The sequence below is a fragment of the Anticarsia gemmatalis genome, chromosome 8, assembly GCF_050436995.1.
Source record: "Anticarsia gemmatalis isolate Benzon Research Colony breed Stoneville strain chromosome 8, ilAntGemm2 primary, whole genome shotgun sequence".
Taxonomy (NCBI): Eukaryota; Metazoa; Arthropoda; class Insecta; order Lepidoptera; family Erebidae; genus Anticarsia; species Anticarsia gemmatalis.
In genome coordinates this window covers 4864810-4882577 of record NC_134752.1, presented here as the reverse complement: position 1 = coordinate 4882577, position 17768 = coordinate 4864810, and the positions used below count along the sequence as shown (strand labels likewise).

The 17768-nt window shown below is 36.7% G+C and overlaps 2 protein-coding genes across 2 annotated transcripts in view; one reads left to right on the top strand and one right to left on the bottom strand.

The window, feature by feature from the left end:
* LOC142974755 (meteorin-like protein) overlaps window positions 1-12081 on the bottom strand; it is a 34291-nt gene extending 22210 nt beyond the window's left edge. Inside the window, exon 1 of the mRNA XM_076117251.1 lies at window positions 11800-12081. Coding sequence (XP_075973366.1) covers window positions 11800-11894 — 95 coding nt within the window. The 5' untranslated portion in view covers window positions 11895-12081. The remainder of the gene's footprint in view (window positions 1-11799) is intronic.
* A 3865-nt stretch (window positions 12082-15946) lies between these two features.
* On the top strand, window positions 15947-16941 carry LOC142974754 (transmembrane protein 70 homolog, mitochondrial). Its single transcript, XM_076117249.1, has 2 exons — window positions 15947-16505; window positions 16671-16941. The coding sequence occupies exons 1-2, from the start codon at window positions 16053-16055 to the stop codon at window positions 16866-16868; spliced, it is 651 nt and encodes a 216-aa protein (XP_075973364.1). The 5' UTR covers window positions 15947-16052; the 3' UTR covers window positions 16869-16941.
* The last annotated feature ends 827 nt before the right edge of the window (window positions 16942-17768 follow it).

Sequence of the window (17768 nt, the reverse complement as noted above, 5' to 3'; positions counted from 1 at the left end):
CGAGCTAGCAATTAGGCGCGACGACGACGCTACACACCATAGCTCAAATATTCGCTTCCTTTTCTTGCATTCTTACACATTATCTTATTAATTGTGATTTATATTTATCTGGATTTGTTACCAAAACGAAGTCCTAATATAGAATGTAATTTTCGTTTTTTTTTAAACGAGCTTTTGCTTTTTGTTGCACCCCAAATTAATCCACTGATTTTATTGATAAAGAAATAAAAAGTTCCATAACGTTGATCCCACTTGATATTCAAACGAATTTATTTATATCTCAGAGCTCGTGCTTGTCTCGATTTACTTGTTGTAAAATACAGTACCGGCTCCGCGCCTTAGACGGCACAATTCGAATGGTTATTTTATCGAAATCGGCTTGAAAAGGAAAATATTATGATTTTGACATGATGCCGGAGCAACGCGAGCGGTGGTCGCGCCGAGTGTTCAGCAAACAATATCTTATTTCATAAAGTCTTGATTCAACAGGTTGGTAAACTAAACTCAAACATTTAACTTAACTTGGTATTTCTTCATTCTACTGCATCTCAATCAATTTAGAAGTAATGATTGAATCTATTCTAAATTCGATGAAATCATAATTGAAAAGCTAGCGGTTTTACAAGTTATTTAATAGCTTTAAAAGGCTTTAAAACTCGTAAATTATACAAAATTGTAAGTACAATTTTGTATAATTTACGAGTTTTCATTATTCGATCTCTCATGTAATCGACGTAGATATAACAGTTAAATTGGCCGCATATATATCCGTAAACGTGGTGAAACGTTATGTTCGGCGCTTTGGCACGTACGTGTAGTTGTTTAGAAACCACTAAACCTCAACACAATGGTCAACCACAAACAGGCCTTTGTCCGGGGTGCTCTGGTGCTCGTGCAAATAAAATATTTTGACTGCGCGCCGTGCCAGGACGACCAACATCCTACGCAAACATTCGTGTTTTATTTTCTTATCTATTGTGAAATGCGAGACCGTTATTATGTCACTATTCGTTTGCTTCAAAGTCAAACGAGATAAAGCCATTTATCTGCATTTCCTAGATTTGTGGCTATCCTGCATCTTGTGGATATTTCCAATATTGAACCGGATGTCAGTCCTGATAATGTACCAAGTGCCAACATTCTGTTGGAGTATATAAAGGAATATGTATGCGCATGCGCACACACGTTCTCTAAACATTGAGAAGTGACACCTCACCCTTGACAGTGAGTATGCATCGCGCATCGGTGGCTACTTGTGTCGTGGCCACTCGTGGCGCGAGTGTTATGTCGGCGTGTGCGCGGCACATATCGGCCGCCGCTCGTCGCTCCGCAGTGCGGCAGTGGTCACCTCTCGCTCCATGTTTACATAACTCGTTAGACGCCATACCTGCTTGTGCCGCCCACGTCCCAACCTCGCCATTGGATATATCTAAATATTAACAGTAAACACTCGATAATGCCCCATTGTGCCGTCACGCAGGTGTACTATCTCGCTAGTGAGCCTAGTAAGATAATTTTACAATAATGACTGCTTCAGCTCTAACGACTTAATGCATGCGGCAGCTCGAGATCTTGATATGACATCAAGAATGCAAATGCACTTTTAAATTTATGCATTCTCTTGATTTGTTTCAGAGCCTATAAAGACATGATTTAACACGTTAATGCTGCCGCAGGGTACAAAAAGTATGTCGGTAGTCGCCTCAGTCTCAATAAATTGTACCATCAATCATGAAAAGAGACGTACTAGCGATACAGTGGTGTGGTATGTCAAATGAATGCCAGTTTTTTCCCCACGAGTGTCGGCGCGCTCGGAGCCGGCGAAGGCCCCGTGACGAAATGTCACGTAATGCAATTTTGATTAACTCCCGTCATCTCCGCGACAACAAAACCTCGCAATTACTACCACAATGGAGACATTACTTATCGCTGATATTATAAAAGACCATTACGATAATAACTGTGTCAGTATAAGTAGATTCCTCGCGGACATGATCGTGCCGCAATTATTAGTGCGGCCCCCATCATTACAAAGTTGCCAACAACAAGACTCGTTAAATCTGTTGGGTCGATATCTTTAAATCAACTTATGATAACATCCGTTCGTTAGATGTTAAGTTGAATGGAGAAGCCCAAATTATTGTCATCTGGTATAATGATGTTTTCGTAACACGCACAAGGCTCGTAACGTCAACTTTCACTGGGACAATAGAGTTCGACTCACGATTAACAAGCACGACCCCGAGTCACGCAGGACGCTACTTCAACACTTGAACTGTACCACCGACTGATGGATCACATCGTGGAAAGGTCACTCTCGCTCGTGTGTCGTCTGATCGAAGGCAATGTTGGCAGTACGAGTTCTCGTATAGTAATTCAACGAAGAACAGGTAAAACTAATTACCTTCTATTTAAGGTTACGTTAGTCAACTTTCCCCGTTTACTTCACTTAAAAGGTCTATCGTATATCAGTAATGTTGCACCCATAAAAAAAGGATTGTTACCATATTATCTATCATTTTTTTACTTAAATTCATTTTATGTTTATCCCTTAGAAAGTCTTCGCGCAACGTTTTACAACCCAGAACGTTAATGGACTGAGGTCTAAAAGTGTGAAGACGCTGCCCAGTTCAAATAAAAAAAAATCCTAATACATAATGAACACATGGTATGTATAGTGAAGGCGCGAACTTTAAGGGTAGGTACACACAAGGCGTGAACGCTAACGCGCGGCCCAAACAAGGAGGTGTGAAAAGCCCCAGTGATCGTGGCGTTCTTATTGTGGTAGCAGCTAAGCCGCTTACCGGCCGCTGGCCGACTCTCGTAAATCCGAGCGCTGTCCCTACCACAATATACAATCTTACTGACCATGTTGCTCATGTATTCACCAGAACCAGTGTCCCTACAACCAAGGTACTTAAAATATTTTACGTATACGGTACAAAATCAGAACTCTAAAAATATAAAGCGTTATAGTATTGTACGAAATTCTCCAAGACTTTCCTAAACATAACTTGTCAAAATCTGTCTTGTCGTCCTACTCATAGTATCGGGTGTCCTTTCGCGCGTTCCTGTATTATGTTACACCTACTTTTCAAGCGTAGCCCGTACGCAATCAAGTGGAATTAAGTAAGTTAACATGAAATCATATAAGGGAAGTGAAGGCATCTCTACGGATACAGCAAATAAGTTAACCACTACATGGAAAATGCAGAACAAAATCACAATGTAATGAGGAAATATTTTTAAGCACACCGCAAACGGAATACGATTGTCACCGATACACAGTTAATATGCCTTATTAAGCGAACTGTAGCCAATTTAGTCCATTATCGGACAAAATCTTAACCAACGTCGGTATAAGCTCAGCGGCCGGCCATTGTTGTGTCGCCTCAGCTATGGGCTTCAAGTCGTTGTGTAAACAAAACGAGTTATTATATGAGAGTCGAAGTCAGTTTATGGCATTCCAGACGCAATTTAATGCGGCGACGTATGCTAGGTCATAACTCCCCGACGCTTCTTCGTTATGTCTCCTAACAAATAAGCTATAAAACGACGTTGAATAGAATGATATTAAAGCCAGATAGCCCGCTTAAGTTTTTGAATAGCCAATCAAACCAAATTCAAATAAAAGGTTGTCCTTTTCCTCGATATACAGATGCAGTAAAAACAGAGGACACGATCGAATGTTACGCAGAGGCATTTTGAAGAGGGACCGCGACGTTCAAGCGTTTTTGTGACACCAAATTTTCATTGTCTTTCGGCATCTTATCTCATTTAATTATAAGCTCGGAACGAACGATAGATAGGGAGCGCTTCACCGAAGAAAATTGTTGCATGCTTTTTTTAGCAGTCGAGATTGCGAAGAGCTATAAATGGCGCAGCGGGCCCTGCGGCAGTTGCCATTTGCAATCGGTTATGGAACGACCGCGAACCTCTTTTTACATTATAATCGGTCGGTCCCCGCTCACTTCTTTTTTGTTGCGGATAACCAATGATGGACCTAAATGGCCGTTGCAAAAATGGACTAACATTATTCAGCGCCGAAATCCTTCTGTCTATAGAATTTTAACCACAACTGCAATCATAAAATGTAAGGATCCTCAACCAAAATCATCGATGTTAGCTTCCTTCCTGTGGGTGGTAAGTGTGGTAACTGCTGTTCAGTACGTGCGCAACATGTGCACAAACGATTGACAGATGACAGGGATGTCCAGTCGCGGCGGACTGGAGAGGCTGGGCTGGACCCGACGGTGTATGATCAGACAGAATCAAATTACGTTCCAAACCGGCCCGTGCCGCCTCGTTAACGGCGCATTATCGTTAATTATTATTTTGCATGCGTTAACTCATGTATTAAGTTTCAAGTTGATAGTGTATTTTTCTTCTAGATTTAGACGAAGGCACTCAGAACATTAAGTATGACAGATGGGTAAAGGTATAGGTGAATATATACATAATTTATTCTTAGCGTGATTTTTATGTGACAAGGAATATATCATACGAATCTGCTTCGGAAATACATTCGAATGAAATATAGTAATTTGACAGCGTGCCGACGAAATTGAACCGCATTAATATGCAGCTCGTGCGGCGCGGCCCGCGCTGCGCCCGCGCACCGTCACTAATAATGACCAGACGCGCCTAATGTATTATTCAAGAGGTCCTGTTGATCCTGAATTCCGATATTTTCGGCAAAACTAACATGTTTTTGCGTTAATAGTTCCGCGAAAGCGTTAAAGTTTATCTGACATACCATATCTAGCGGAAATTTAACGACGTTCTAACATTAACAGATACGTTCATGTCAAACAACCTAAGCTATAAATTTAAAAAATCCAGCAATTATTTTTTTAATTCTATATAATAAATCACTAATAAAAGAAATACAAGATATCGCAATATTCTCTATTGTATTCATATGAGACGCGGCACGTAGGTGTCTAATAGTTAAGAGTAATAAAATAGATATTGATCAAACAGCACCGCGATCGACTCCGCTTACTTTGCTGTTACCACCTGTATAATTAGTGTAGGAGAACAACGATAGCAGGAACGAATTGAAAAAATAAACAGTAGCGATACAAAGAGTGGCTTCATCTGACCCACCGACACAATGCCGACCTACTATTCGCCGTTAATTAGTTCTGTTTCATTCAAAGAACGCTCTGTTCGATGTAAACGAAACAATTAGCTTTTATGCTCGGAAAATTACCATCTTATTAACACCGATCGTTCTAATTGCAAGAATGTTCTTGTACTTAAAGAATGCAGAATAGCAGTTTCCTTTCAGTTAGAACACTTGAGACAAACTCCAATCTAGGTCGTAATCATTACAACAATCAAGCCAAAAAACTTGTGAATGCTAGACACTATCTATTGAACACTTGAACAGAACATTCTACTAGGTTAAGAGTACGACAAAAAGATAATAAGTACATGTGGTACAATCGTTGGATTACCCTTCAGTGATGATCTAACGTGCACAGAGCATTATCTGTGATTGGAACTTGAGAGCGTCATAAAAATTCTGTAAGTAGAGCTACATGCAGATATGAGCTCGGAGATGATAGCAGTTATGGGAGTCACTCAAGTGTCTTGTGAACCATGGTTTATACTACGCTGAAACGAACCACCGTTGTGCGACTATTTTAGGTTTATTATTCGACTGTTCCAAATGTCAAAAGGTATACATATATGTTCCTTCTGGCCTATTCCGCAAGAGTATGTTAGACGTGACGTGGCCGTATCAACGAGCTCAATAGATGCCTAAGGCGAGCGTCTCGAACGGAACACGTGTCGCTGATTGCCCTCAATTGGCGAGCGAATAAAAACAATCGTCGCTTAAAAATAACCGTGATTTCATCTCGCAACATGTGACGGTTGTTTTCTTTCAGCGTAACGAACTGTGGTATTCCCACAAGTTCCCATCCCATGTGAAATGTCCTGGTTGGGCGGTCCCATACAGTGGCGCGGCGCGGCGTAGAATCGCGACTGTGAATCACTAATGATAATGAACCTCGCCTGTGGAATATGGAACGGGAACTTCTTCCAGAAACAGACGGAATCGTAAAACAGCGTGACGCGCTTCTCATCTCCACCATATGGAGAGCGTGAGAGCCCCGGGGCCCGCAATCCGCCATCTGATGTTTTTATCATGACTGACAATTACAAATATTCCGATAGCAACATCCGCATTTAGCGGTTAGCTACGTTCAATATATGGGTCAAATTCAGGAAGTAAAACCGCAAACGCAAATTTTCCCATAAATTACAATGGATGTTTAGTTTACTGATATTATAAAGTACCTACCTATGCTTTTATAAGTCATCATCTGGAATAATAGTTATGATATAGCGACCATCAAAGTCTAAAATTTTATTTGGCCACATGTGAGATATTATACTCAACAATACACATTATGAAATAAATATTAATATCGTATGTGTTCAAAACTTTTAGCTCATAGTTTTTCCCTAGGTCATTAATATCACATTCTCACACGCTAGATCCCACATTCTGGTAACATCTTTTTAGTATGTCTAAGTAAAGCTGATATTCATTGCTAAATTATGTTTAATCTCTCATAACTACATAATAGTACCGAACAAAGTTTAATGGCTGCTAAATCTTGCGCTTAATTACACATTTAAATGGCAGTGGGATAAACGGTGAGTAGCCAGAGATGACATCAGCAGATCATGGTCAGGGAGGCAATATTTGTTGCACGCCATTTTTTTGTCTTCTGGTCAGTGTTATCTGCGTGATGGCGAATCCTATTGTTGAAAGTCAGCTAAAGCTTTTGTTCGTAGGCGCCACTAAACAAAAAATCTCTTACGAACATTTAAGTCTTATCGTCAGGTTTTTGTTATTTTCTGAAGCATGATAAGAATTGCAGTAAACACCTTCTAAAATACGTCATAACTTTGGTATTCGTTAAGTTTGGTACACCATGCAGATAAAGTTTTAAGTTCCTTTTTAACCATGACTTTGACAAATGGTGCGACTTTTGTGATGGTCGTGCATTTTGCTTGTATGTGCTCTTGTTTTTCGTGATGTTCGCTTGTCACAGTCATTACGCACATCCGTCGCTAAGATGCACTTGCGTGGGGCAATTTAATTAACCAATTATAATTCACTGCACATTTCGCCGTCACTGACTGAGGTCAATTCTTTCCATCGAGTTACTTGATTACGGGACAATATTCTTCCTGCAATATTATGGTTTTAATTAATACTTCAGTGAGTGTAATGAAATTTGGATCTATAGCTGTTAAGTACCCACTTAGTACCTACATAAGTTCTACTTTAAAGCTTTATTATAAAACATCGATTCACATTGAAAATAACACCGTAATGTCTAAATCACAGTATTTTATTTACACACAAATATCCATACCAAATAGAGATTTATATACGAAGGAGGGTTCAACAACAATCGGCGTTGAACATTTACCAATCAACCAGATTGGAGCATATCGTGCGAACGCGTTATAATAGGAGGATATTATAATAAACAGATCCCGGTCCCCTCGCGTTCACTCCGCCCTCCCTAATAAATATTAATGTATGAACTTGAATGCTTCACAATGCTCCAAGTGATGCTGGTACATTGACACTCAATTTGCTTTTTGCAGCCGATTTTGCATTGATATCTTGTTCACGAGTAATCTTAACTCAAGCACGTACTTTCTCGCGTCAGACATTATCCCCGCTTTATGTAAAACCAATGTCGTTAAGTCGTTAAGCCACACATTTTAATAGCAATACAAATATTTACAGTAACTTTTTGTATCTAAAACAAAGCGAAGAATCTTCATTCATCTGGGAAAGAGTTTCGTTGGCGCGTTTGTTTATTAGAAAAATAAACAGATTCTGCTGGGAACACCAATGTTCTACTGGTTTGTTATAGGTGCGAACTATAATTTCCCACTGTTATAAAAATATTTGTGTGTTGAATCACACATGTGTATTTTTTGTATTTGTTAAAACGTGAGATTATTGGACATCCAATATCTCTGAGTCAATAATAGGTATTGTACAAAGGGATACATCAAGGGCACGTGTAACCTCACCCCAATAGCCGGAAGGGTCACACACAGGGTTGACGAGAACAGTTTCCACTTCGGTTTCCCACGCCACCCCATCAGGGAAACCCTACTTGTTGATTTTTGTTCCGTAATCGAGCCCCCATTTGACATCGTTTCCGGACATCCATTAACAATAACAATTATTTTGTTTTAATGTTATTAGTTGTTGACATCGGAACATCGATTAGCAGTGAGACTGAAGAAGGGGACTTGAGCAGTGAAGTGTTATTTCTTAATGAGCTTGTTCTTAGCATGTTGATTGTTTCGTGATCGATCATCACTTGCAATAGCAATTTACATCGTCTTAATGAGGTACATAGGGTAAACCACCCAGTAGTCAGCCTTTTAGTGAAAATGTCAATTTGATTTAGCCATATTTTTAACATTTACTACTAGATGTAAAATCATTAGTCATTGTATGAAAGGTAATTTATTAAACTTTAAGAAAAAAATAAAAAAATATCATATTTATAAGATAATTATGGAAAAAATCCACATTAAACAAAATATGGCACTTTTTACCAGTAGTCAGCCCCATTTCGCCAGTAGTCAGCCATGTCTCACCCAGTAGTCAGCCTCTTACTTACTCAATACAAATGTTCTATTTTAAATATATTTTTATTGAAATCTCCAGGAAATAAAGCACATTTGCAATAATACCATGCAGTACAATTTATGCATCCATTAATTTTTAACCCCCGACGCAAAAAGAGGGGTGTTATAAGGTTCGACGTGTCTGTCTATGTGTCTGTCTGTCTATGGCATCATAACTCCCGAAAGGATGCAGTGATTTCAATTTAGTTTTTTTTTAATTAAAGGTGACATATGTGCGAGTGTTTTTAGACATGTTTGATGAAAATCGGTGGAGCCGTTTAAAAGTTGTAGTGGGTTAAAGTGGGGAGATTAACCGAATGTCTGCAAATTTACTCGGACGGGGTCTCAAATGGCTTCGCATGCTGAGAAAGCTGGTGGTGGGAAAGTCAGAATGTCTTAACCTAACCACCAACCTATAAAAAGTATGAAATAAAAAAATATATTGTGAAATCGGGGGTTTTCAAGATTTTAATTTATAGTTATTAGCACTTAAGTAATTGATTTCTAAATGTTTTCTAGTCAATCTTTCTTCACACGGTTCACAGCGATAAAAGTTTATTTTCTGTTCCTTTATTCCATCTGTTTTTCAACTCTCCCCAATCTACAAAAGATGCTCTCTTCTATAAAACTATTTTAGCTTTCTTGATGTGTTGAAACATAAGTCAATGGTAGGCTAGGAAATAGAAGGTAGATGATAGAAGTGACTGGTATCATTCCTTTCTTTTCTCATTTCCCAAAATTCCTTCGTGTTTCGGAAGGCATGGTAAATTGTAGGTCCCGGCGGGCATTCAAGGATCTCTGGCAATCGTTGCCATTAGTCAGAAGCTTGAAAATCTGATAACCAGTCTTATGGTAATCGTGGTATAGCCCAGGTAACTGGGTTGTGGAAGTCATATAGGCAGTTGCTCCATGTAAAACACTGCTATTCAGCTGCATCCGGTGAAACTGGAAGCTGATTCCAACATATCGTGACCAGTTTCTTAAGGCAGTCATTTGTTTTTGGGAGTGCACTTAGTCTAGCTTACAAAGCCCCGTATGGTACGGGGCATTTGTGCGACTATTAAACGATTTCGGACTTGTAGTGTCATAATAATGTGTGAAATGCCAAGTACTCGACTCGTTTCCATGATTTTCATAACATTTCTGATCGCCACCATAGCACATGACAATTATTCCTCTTTATACAGATCTTTTGGTCTTTTTGATATGATACTATTCGAAAACAAGTAACTTAGTTTTGTGCCAACATAGCCGTCCACAAATTTGAACCTTAATGAAAGGGTTTAAGACCCAATTTCATTTAGCAAAACTGACGGCCGACTATGGGATATGTAGGTCCAATGGTCGGCCTCATGAAATTCACTGACTTTATATGCGGCCGACTACTGGTAAAATACTATTTTTGTCTTAGAAGAGTTTAGCTCAACGCAATAGTTATGTTGAGAAGTATTCGCCCTGTTAATTTCAACCACATATATGAGAATTGCAAAAAAACCAGTAGTCAGCCACTCATGGCCGACTACTGGATCAACCTCATATTTTGCAAACCCAATAGTCGGCCACGTTAATTTATAATACAAAAAACAAATAAAACGCTTGCAATGCATGATTTTATCGAAGATAAACTATTAAATACTAGCATAAAATATCAATTCGTTCCATATTGCATCAAATTCATTTAAAAACATGCCAAAAACTAAAACACGAATCCTTAACAAAAAAATAGCAATGGCGACGTTTTTGCCCATGTCTTTCATGGCAGTTCATAAGAATGAGTGTAACACGTCAACCTGCCATGCTATCGAATCGTAATTGTGCATATTAGTCAATAAGATTATACAGATTCGATTAATGATTATTTTATTGGTCTTTACTATTTTCTACACTAATTATATGGATATAAAGCCTGTAAAGGCTGACTACTGGTTGGGGGCTGACTACTGGGTGCTTTACCCTACATCGTTTACATCTGTTAAGATCCTATCGGCCGTTTACAAAGTCGTGTTCGCAGATATTTAATGGGCTCCTTGATGGAATCTTTCAAAATATTTCATACAAGATTGAAGTCACTGTCATATATTTTATGTATAATTCGGGGAGTAAAGTCGACGCTTTATATCCGCGATTTAGGAAATTGCTTTTAAATGCTTATGCTTAAGGAAATTGCGTTTAATCAAAATCCTAATAGGTCTCTATTTTCATATATCTTTTACAGACGCTTGTAAGCCAAGTAAATGCTAAATTTATGACCCTTCTCAACATACCTATTTCATGTATGAGACTTAATTAAAACAAAATTCCTCGTGAATCAAGCATTGTGTAGAGAAGTCTATACGTGCATAAAGAGGACAAGTTTCCAAGAAGTGAAGTTATCATAAAAATGTCGTGGTATTCGTTGAATGAAGGATTTGAATAGCATCGAGTGGTTAATAACGTTGGTCATGCGATGGCAAATGTTATGGTAATAACTGTGCTTTTATAAGCAAATTGGCGCGCGGCGGATTTCGCCCCGGGACAGGATTGTTATCTTCTGATTGTGATGGATTCCAAGCGAATGTTGCATACTTATTGGAGCCCTTATTAGTTTTATTTCTCTGCTGTGTCCTGATCTGTTATTAGGACGTCTGGTTGTACGTACAAAAAACAATGTATCATTATGTATCACGATCAGATAAAACATTAATGATGATAAAACTATTATTTATTAATACAATATAGTGTTCAAAAGTTTGTAGAGATTGTTATGTGCTTTATGTACCTATAGTAGGTATGTATGATTACTATTGATGGTTAAAGAGTTAAAAATGTAGACGGTAGTTTAATAAAAATCAATTAAGTTAAGTACCAAAGTAAGTAGGTAGGTACCTATAAAAACAAAACTGAGGTTTGGTAGTACATTGCAAAATAAGTATCAATAAGGTGAAAGATCATATCAATGCAATACATGCACAAAAAGGGTCAAAGAAACCATGCACAAAAAAATCTAACAAGAAATATACAAATAATAGTAACAAACTTATACAGAATTAGAAACCTACTAACGATACGTTTATTATACAAATAAAATATACAATAAAAATCTGCTAAACAATAGAAATTTCGACATCAACATACCTGCCCGTCCAGTCGCACTGATCACCCATCATGCCCGCCTCCGCGCTCCATGTCACTCCCAAAACTACAGTCCAAAATAATAGCCGCAGATCCATACTGACGTCCGATATATTACAGCAATAATACAAGTTTCAATTCACTTCAATCACATCACTATAACAATCCATTTATGTCAATTCCATAGTTTTTGAATTGTGACAAAAGTAAACAAACTTCGTCTGTAGCCGCGACAAGCGACGAGTCTTAACTAACTCCGAAACTCGACTAATGCAGCGATAGAGACAGAACCTCTCTCTCGCTAAATTATCACGTTGAGAAAAAGAGACGGACATAACAACACTCCATCAGAGAGAGAAGCAAAATGTTTCTGTCCCTGTTTCCGATATAAGCTTATAAGTTCAGCTGACTAATTGATTTTGAATCTTATTTATAGATAGTTTAGGTTGAACATGTAATGTATTTTAAGAAAAGGCTTCGAAGCTTTTTGGATTGGCGGGAAAGGTTTTAACCAAGCAAACGAGGTTAACTTTAGTTTTTAAATTGTAATTATTTAGCCGCAAGGTCATATTTAACGTACAAAGAAAGAAGTTTGTAAATATGTTAATCACTCATTAGCTAGGTATTTAAATTACTTAATTCAATCAAATTGTCAAAAGCTTTTAGTAAAAAGATAAGAATGATTCATCTTAAACAAAAGAAAAAATCTGTTGGTTTTTAAACCTAGGATTAGGCTTTCAGCATTCTGACATAAAGTGGTTTAGAACGAAAGCCTTATCAGCCTCTTAAAAACCAGGTAGGTCACGAATTAAAACAAAATACGATTCTTTAATAGATTAAGAACATGTAACTTACAAGTCTTGCTAAAATCAATATTTTAATCATATTCATTTTGGTCATATAGAAAAACAAACATAAGTATTTTTGAGAACAAGGAAAAGACTTTCAAAAACATTTTTGTAAAGTCGGCACTTTCACAGCTAATGTTAAACTTAAACTTTCAAATAACCAAACAGATAGTTAAGTAAATCAGTTATTATAATTAGGAGCAATAAATCATATCCAAGCATCAAAAACTGGGGCATTCATTCATTATCACAGGTAGTCGGTACCAAAGTCATAATCTTAATCGCTAAAATGCATTAAGTATAATATTTTGAAAGTAATAATTAAGTACCTGCCCTTTTGGCCATGACTTGGCGCATCTTCACTTTTTTCTAAAATCGGAGCTTATGGGATAAATTCTGCAAATCGCGATACCAGCAATTAAACGCTTTATTAGATAATGGCCTTTTTTGCTCTAATAATACACTTAAAATTATTGCCATTTGAGTTTCTATGATGTTAAAACTTAAACGGTTATTTTTTTGCGTCTGGAACGCATAAATATAAAATTAAGTTATTAGAGATTGTTATCTGTCCCCAGAATCGCACTTTTTGCGAGTTTATGGTATTGTAGATAGCAGCAGATAAGCGAGAAATATGTTTGTTATGAGAAAGTGAAGGATTTATTTTGTACTACGGTATTTTTTAATGATAGACCTTCTTCCCTCGACTCCTTATCACGAATCTTTATGAGGAGATTTTATACGATTTAAGCTTATAGTTCGATTGTAATTGTTGTTTCCGTTTGATGTTGTTTTTCATTTTTTACCGTTTTATGTTGAAACGAGAGCTGAGTGAATATAAATTGATGTAGGTACTTAATTGTGATTTGTTCATAGTTAATGCCGATTTTGTCAAAACAAGTACGTAGTTGTCTTTTATAATTTTTTCTTATAGATCTATTAGTGTTCTCTCGCCTTAAAAATTGTTTTATGTTGCGGCGATTTGTACGAAACCTAAAAACAACTACAAATTAAACCGAAACAATAACTTTACCTATCCATGCGAGTCGCACCAATAAAGATTAACAAGGAATCGAACCCACCACGATGCGATGACACAGGCGAAGCGACTACTTGATCCATTGTGCGGAGACGAATTCTATCTATTATAGGGGATATTAGAATAAAGTCACAGTCTATCAATTATTTCAAATATGACTATTTTAAATAACGTATCTGTAATCTGTAAAATAGGGTCCTATAAATTCATAAGTTAAGTTTGGCATTAGAAGGCAATGGTAGAAATGGGATATTTAGTTCGTTGTATCTTTGGCTGTCGGCGCGCGTGTCTTGTTTGCGAACAGATAAACTAAATCAATAGCCAGTATTTGCTTGGCCGATAGATAGCCGCATTGTCGCCATTGACTTTGCTTGTTTAGGCCGATGAATCGCCCCTTTATCTTATTTTGACGCAAAATAGGACATAATGGTACCATACCATATCCTTATAGACATCGACATATGAGTTTAAGCAGATAGAAAAACTGTGCTTACGAATGTGAATGTTTTAAAATTATTGAATTTAATTAAAAATAATAGTTAGAGCACATAGAGTACCGTTTTCGAAATGACGCAAATGATATGGGGCAATATGGGTTTATATCTGCATAAGTGCATGTACCTACTTATGTAACTATACGGACATTACACACTTCCCTCATTACGTAAAATAACTTTATTATAAATTACTGGTATGCTATATTTTTATATGCTTCTATTGTTCATATATATTATTGTTATTCCTATATATAAATCAAGCAAAACACTATTGTACGTCTTTTCTAGGCATTGTTCATATATTGCTTTGGCTAACAAAGTCATTGAGCTGAGGCGGGGATAATACTAATTGATTCACGGATAGGCGTATAAAATGATAAATACAGTTTTTCCGCCATTAGTATAATCTTTGCAAAGATATAGTGATGTTTACGTGGTCGTTCCTGGTGATTTGTGCTAGTGCTTTTGCACCCGCCGCTACCTACCTGAGTGCTAGTGTAACCACTTGCTTGTGGTACAATAACTCATGTAAGTACAACTCAAAACACTAAATAATAACAAGCCGGAAGTATCCTTCTTTTTTATGCAACGTACCTACTTGGTGATGTCGGATATTTATTACAATACGTCTATACTTTGCAAAGTTTTATGCGAATTTTTCTCATAAAAAAACCTTTTTGAATGAGACGCTCAAAATTTTACAGGTGTAGAGTCATGCCCAGATTGGATGATAACTAAAAAAAGTAGCTGCAATGGATCTTATTGGGTAGCTCAAAAGACATGTGAGCATCCAGAAGAAAAGCTGGTTGGAACCGTCTGTGGATTTTCTAGATGCGATTGCGCTGATCCAATGGTGCTAGACACTGATACAGGATTCTGTTACGATATAGATAATTGCCCAACTAAACATATTTTATAAATGCGATTGCAATACGCGACGCCCGCGCTGTGTCTCTTCAGACTAGCCTTCTTCTTCTTCGCAACAGACAACCCCAAATTAAGATGGGGCAAATAACCATTTATCGATTTACATTCTTGCCTTAATACTGAATTTCTAAATAGGTGAGACTGTGATCTTGGGCAATAGAATCGATTTAAACAAGCACTGATACCTACTTCCATACACACATTAATGGCATCGATAAGAAGATGAAGAATAATAATAAAATAATAAATTAAAAAAGCAAGAAGACATGGTTGTTTTAATTATCTTTTTTACTAGCTGACCCGCGCAACTTCGCTTGCGTCACATAAGAGAATCATAATTTTCCCCGTTTTTGTAACAATTTTCACTGGTACTCTGCTCCTATTGGTCGTAGCGTGATGATATATAGCCGATAGCCTTCCTCGATAAATGAACTATCTAACACTGAAAGAATTTTTCAAATCGGATCAGTAGTTTCCGAGATTAGCGCGTTCAAACAAACAAACAAACTCTTCAGCTTTATAATATTAGTATAGATAAGTTGGTTTTTCTCATGTTGTTTTCTCTCTTTCCCTACTTATTTTCCTTACCTTCGTTTGGAAGAATAAAGAAAGAGAAAAAGAAGAGTAAGGCACTTATTACGCGTGATATGCCTCATATAATGAGGCAATAGCGCAAGTAAATTAGTTGTTTTTTTTAAATTAACTTACATAATAATACATCACATTTATTCATTTATTAAAATATTAATTATATTTATTTCTTAATTCCATAGCAAATGCAAAACGCATATGTCAAATCAAAAGTCAGTTTCAGATGTCAGTGTCAACTGTCAAGTGAACTGCCAAATTCTTTATCCTTGTCAAAATTTGCACGGTATCAATGGCGTTCGAATAATATTGTGCTTTAATATTTTATTACATAAATAAAACAAAGTATAAAAGAAAATGATGCGGTTCTGTGCAATAAATACTCTTAACCAGAGTAAAGTGCTGTTTCAACCTCTCCTGCAAAAACAAATAACCTCTAAATTGAAAAGTATATGCAATAGCCATAATATTATAGCCAGGCACTACGCAATTAAGTTAAAAGATGAGGATAACAAACTGGAGCGTATATACTATGGGCCTCTGACACCACAGATCAAAGGTGTTAAAGTATTCTCACTAAGTTCAAGTATGGCCGGGTTGTTGGCACAACCTATAATAATACGAGAGGCGGCAACGATAGGCAGCACTTCATTACTCGTAGCAATTTGTTCAGTAGTCGGGTTTTTCACGTTTATAACTCCCATACTGCTGCATGTGATCACTAAGAAGTATGTGACAGAAATACACTATGATCCTGAGACATCTACTTACAAAGCTACCACTATAAACTTCTTTTTAGCAAGGAAACAGGTATGTAGGAAACATATTTTTGCCATTCTAATCCTTTGAATAAGTTAGAGTTAACAATACACTGATTTTCAACTTATTTAACATATTCAATTCACAGTTGAGAAACTTTGTATTGTCTGTTTTCTGTTATTTAAAAATAGTAAATAAACCTTTTTCTGTTTCCAGCTTGAATTCAAGACAGATGATGTTCAGGTCCCAGATATACCTGGTATGTTTACCACAATGAATGCCAAAGGCACCCCCCTCTTCATAGAGGCGAGGCACTTCAGTGACCCATGGCATTATGCCAAGATAATGGGTTACGACAAACCCATGGACTTCAAGCTTGGAGAACAAGAAACTAGTGATAGCGAAAAGAAATAGTTTTAGGAAACCTTAATTTGTTATTTAATTTTAGTAGTTGCTGTAAATGAATAAAACCAATATGTAAATGTTATAGAGTCTTTTAATTGAACTCAGATTTAATTTCATTGGCTTAGTTATGTAGAGAAAATGAATGAATGAATGTAGAATAATAAAAAAAACATATTGATTACAAAGTTAATGATAATGCTAAGAGTGACAATGTAAAAGGATATACATAGATCCTTCAAGAGTCAGGTTTGTATTGTACTACCTGTTACTGGCGGTCCTGTATGGCAGGATGTATGGATGTAAATGAAGCAAGGGAAGTTTGTAAGGATCATACCAAATGGAGTTACCTGTGGCATACCCTATGGTATGTATACAGCTTCATCTACCTCAGCAGTGCAAGGGGTAAGCAAGGCTTATGTTGTTTATAATATAAAACCCAATGTTGTTATTAAAATATTTTACTTTCTCATACATTATAGTGTTTTACAACATTCCATAAATTGCTTATGTCAACTGTTATTAAGGATAGGAAAGTAAGACTAGATATTAACATTAACTGAATGAAATACTATACAATTTAATAGGCAATACATACAGAAACGTTAAAATTAGTTAAAAATAACAGTTTATAAAAATATACTATTCATAACAACTACAAACTAAATTAAAATGGAACAAATATACAAGGAATGTTTATACTTTATTTATGACAGCTGATTTTTCAAATTCCATGATTTATGAACCTCGAGTTTCGTGACTAGAAGTTAAAAATATTTTAAAATTCGTCTAATTAAATATTACTTTCTATACAAAAATATTTTTATCTCATATAGTTTGAGTATGAGCACCACACTTACATACGTCATTTTAGAATTAAACGCAGACTGATTAATGTTTTATAATATTTAT

Excerpts from the sequence above, each read along its gene's own strand:
- LOC142974754 (XM_076117249.1), top strand. The coding sequence starts at position 16,053 with ATGATGCGGTTCTGTGCAATAAATACTCTTAACCAGAGTAAAGTGCTG. Across the intron at positions 16,506-16,670 it reads TCTTTTTAGCAAGGAAACAG|CTTGAATTCAAGACAGATGA; the intron begins GTATGTAGGAAA and ends TTCTGTTTCCAG.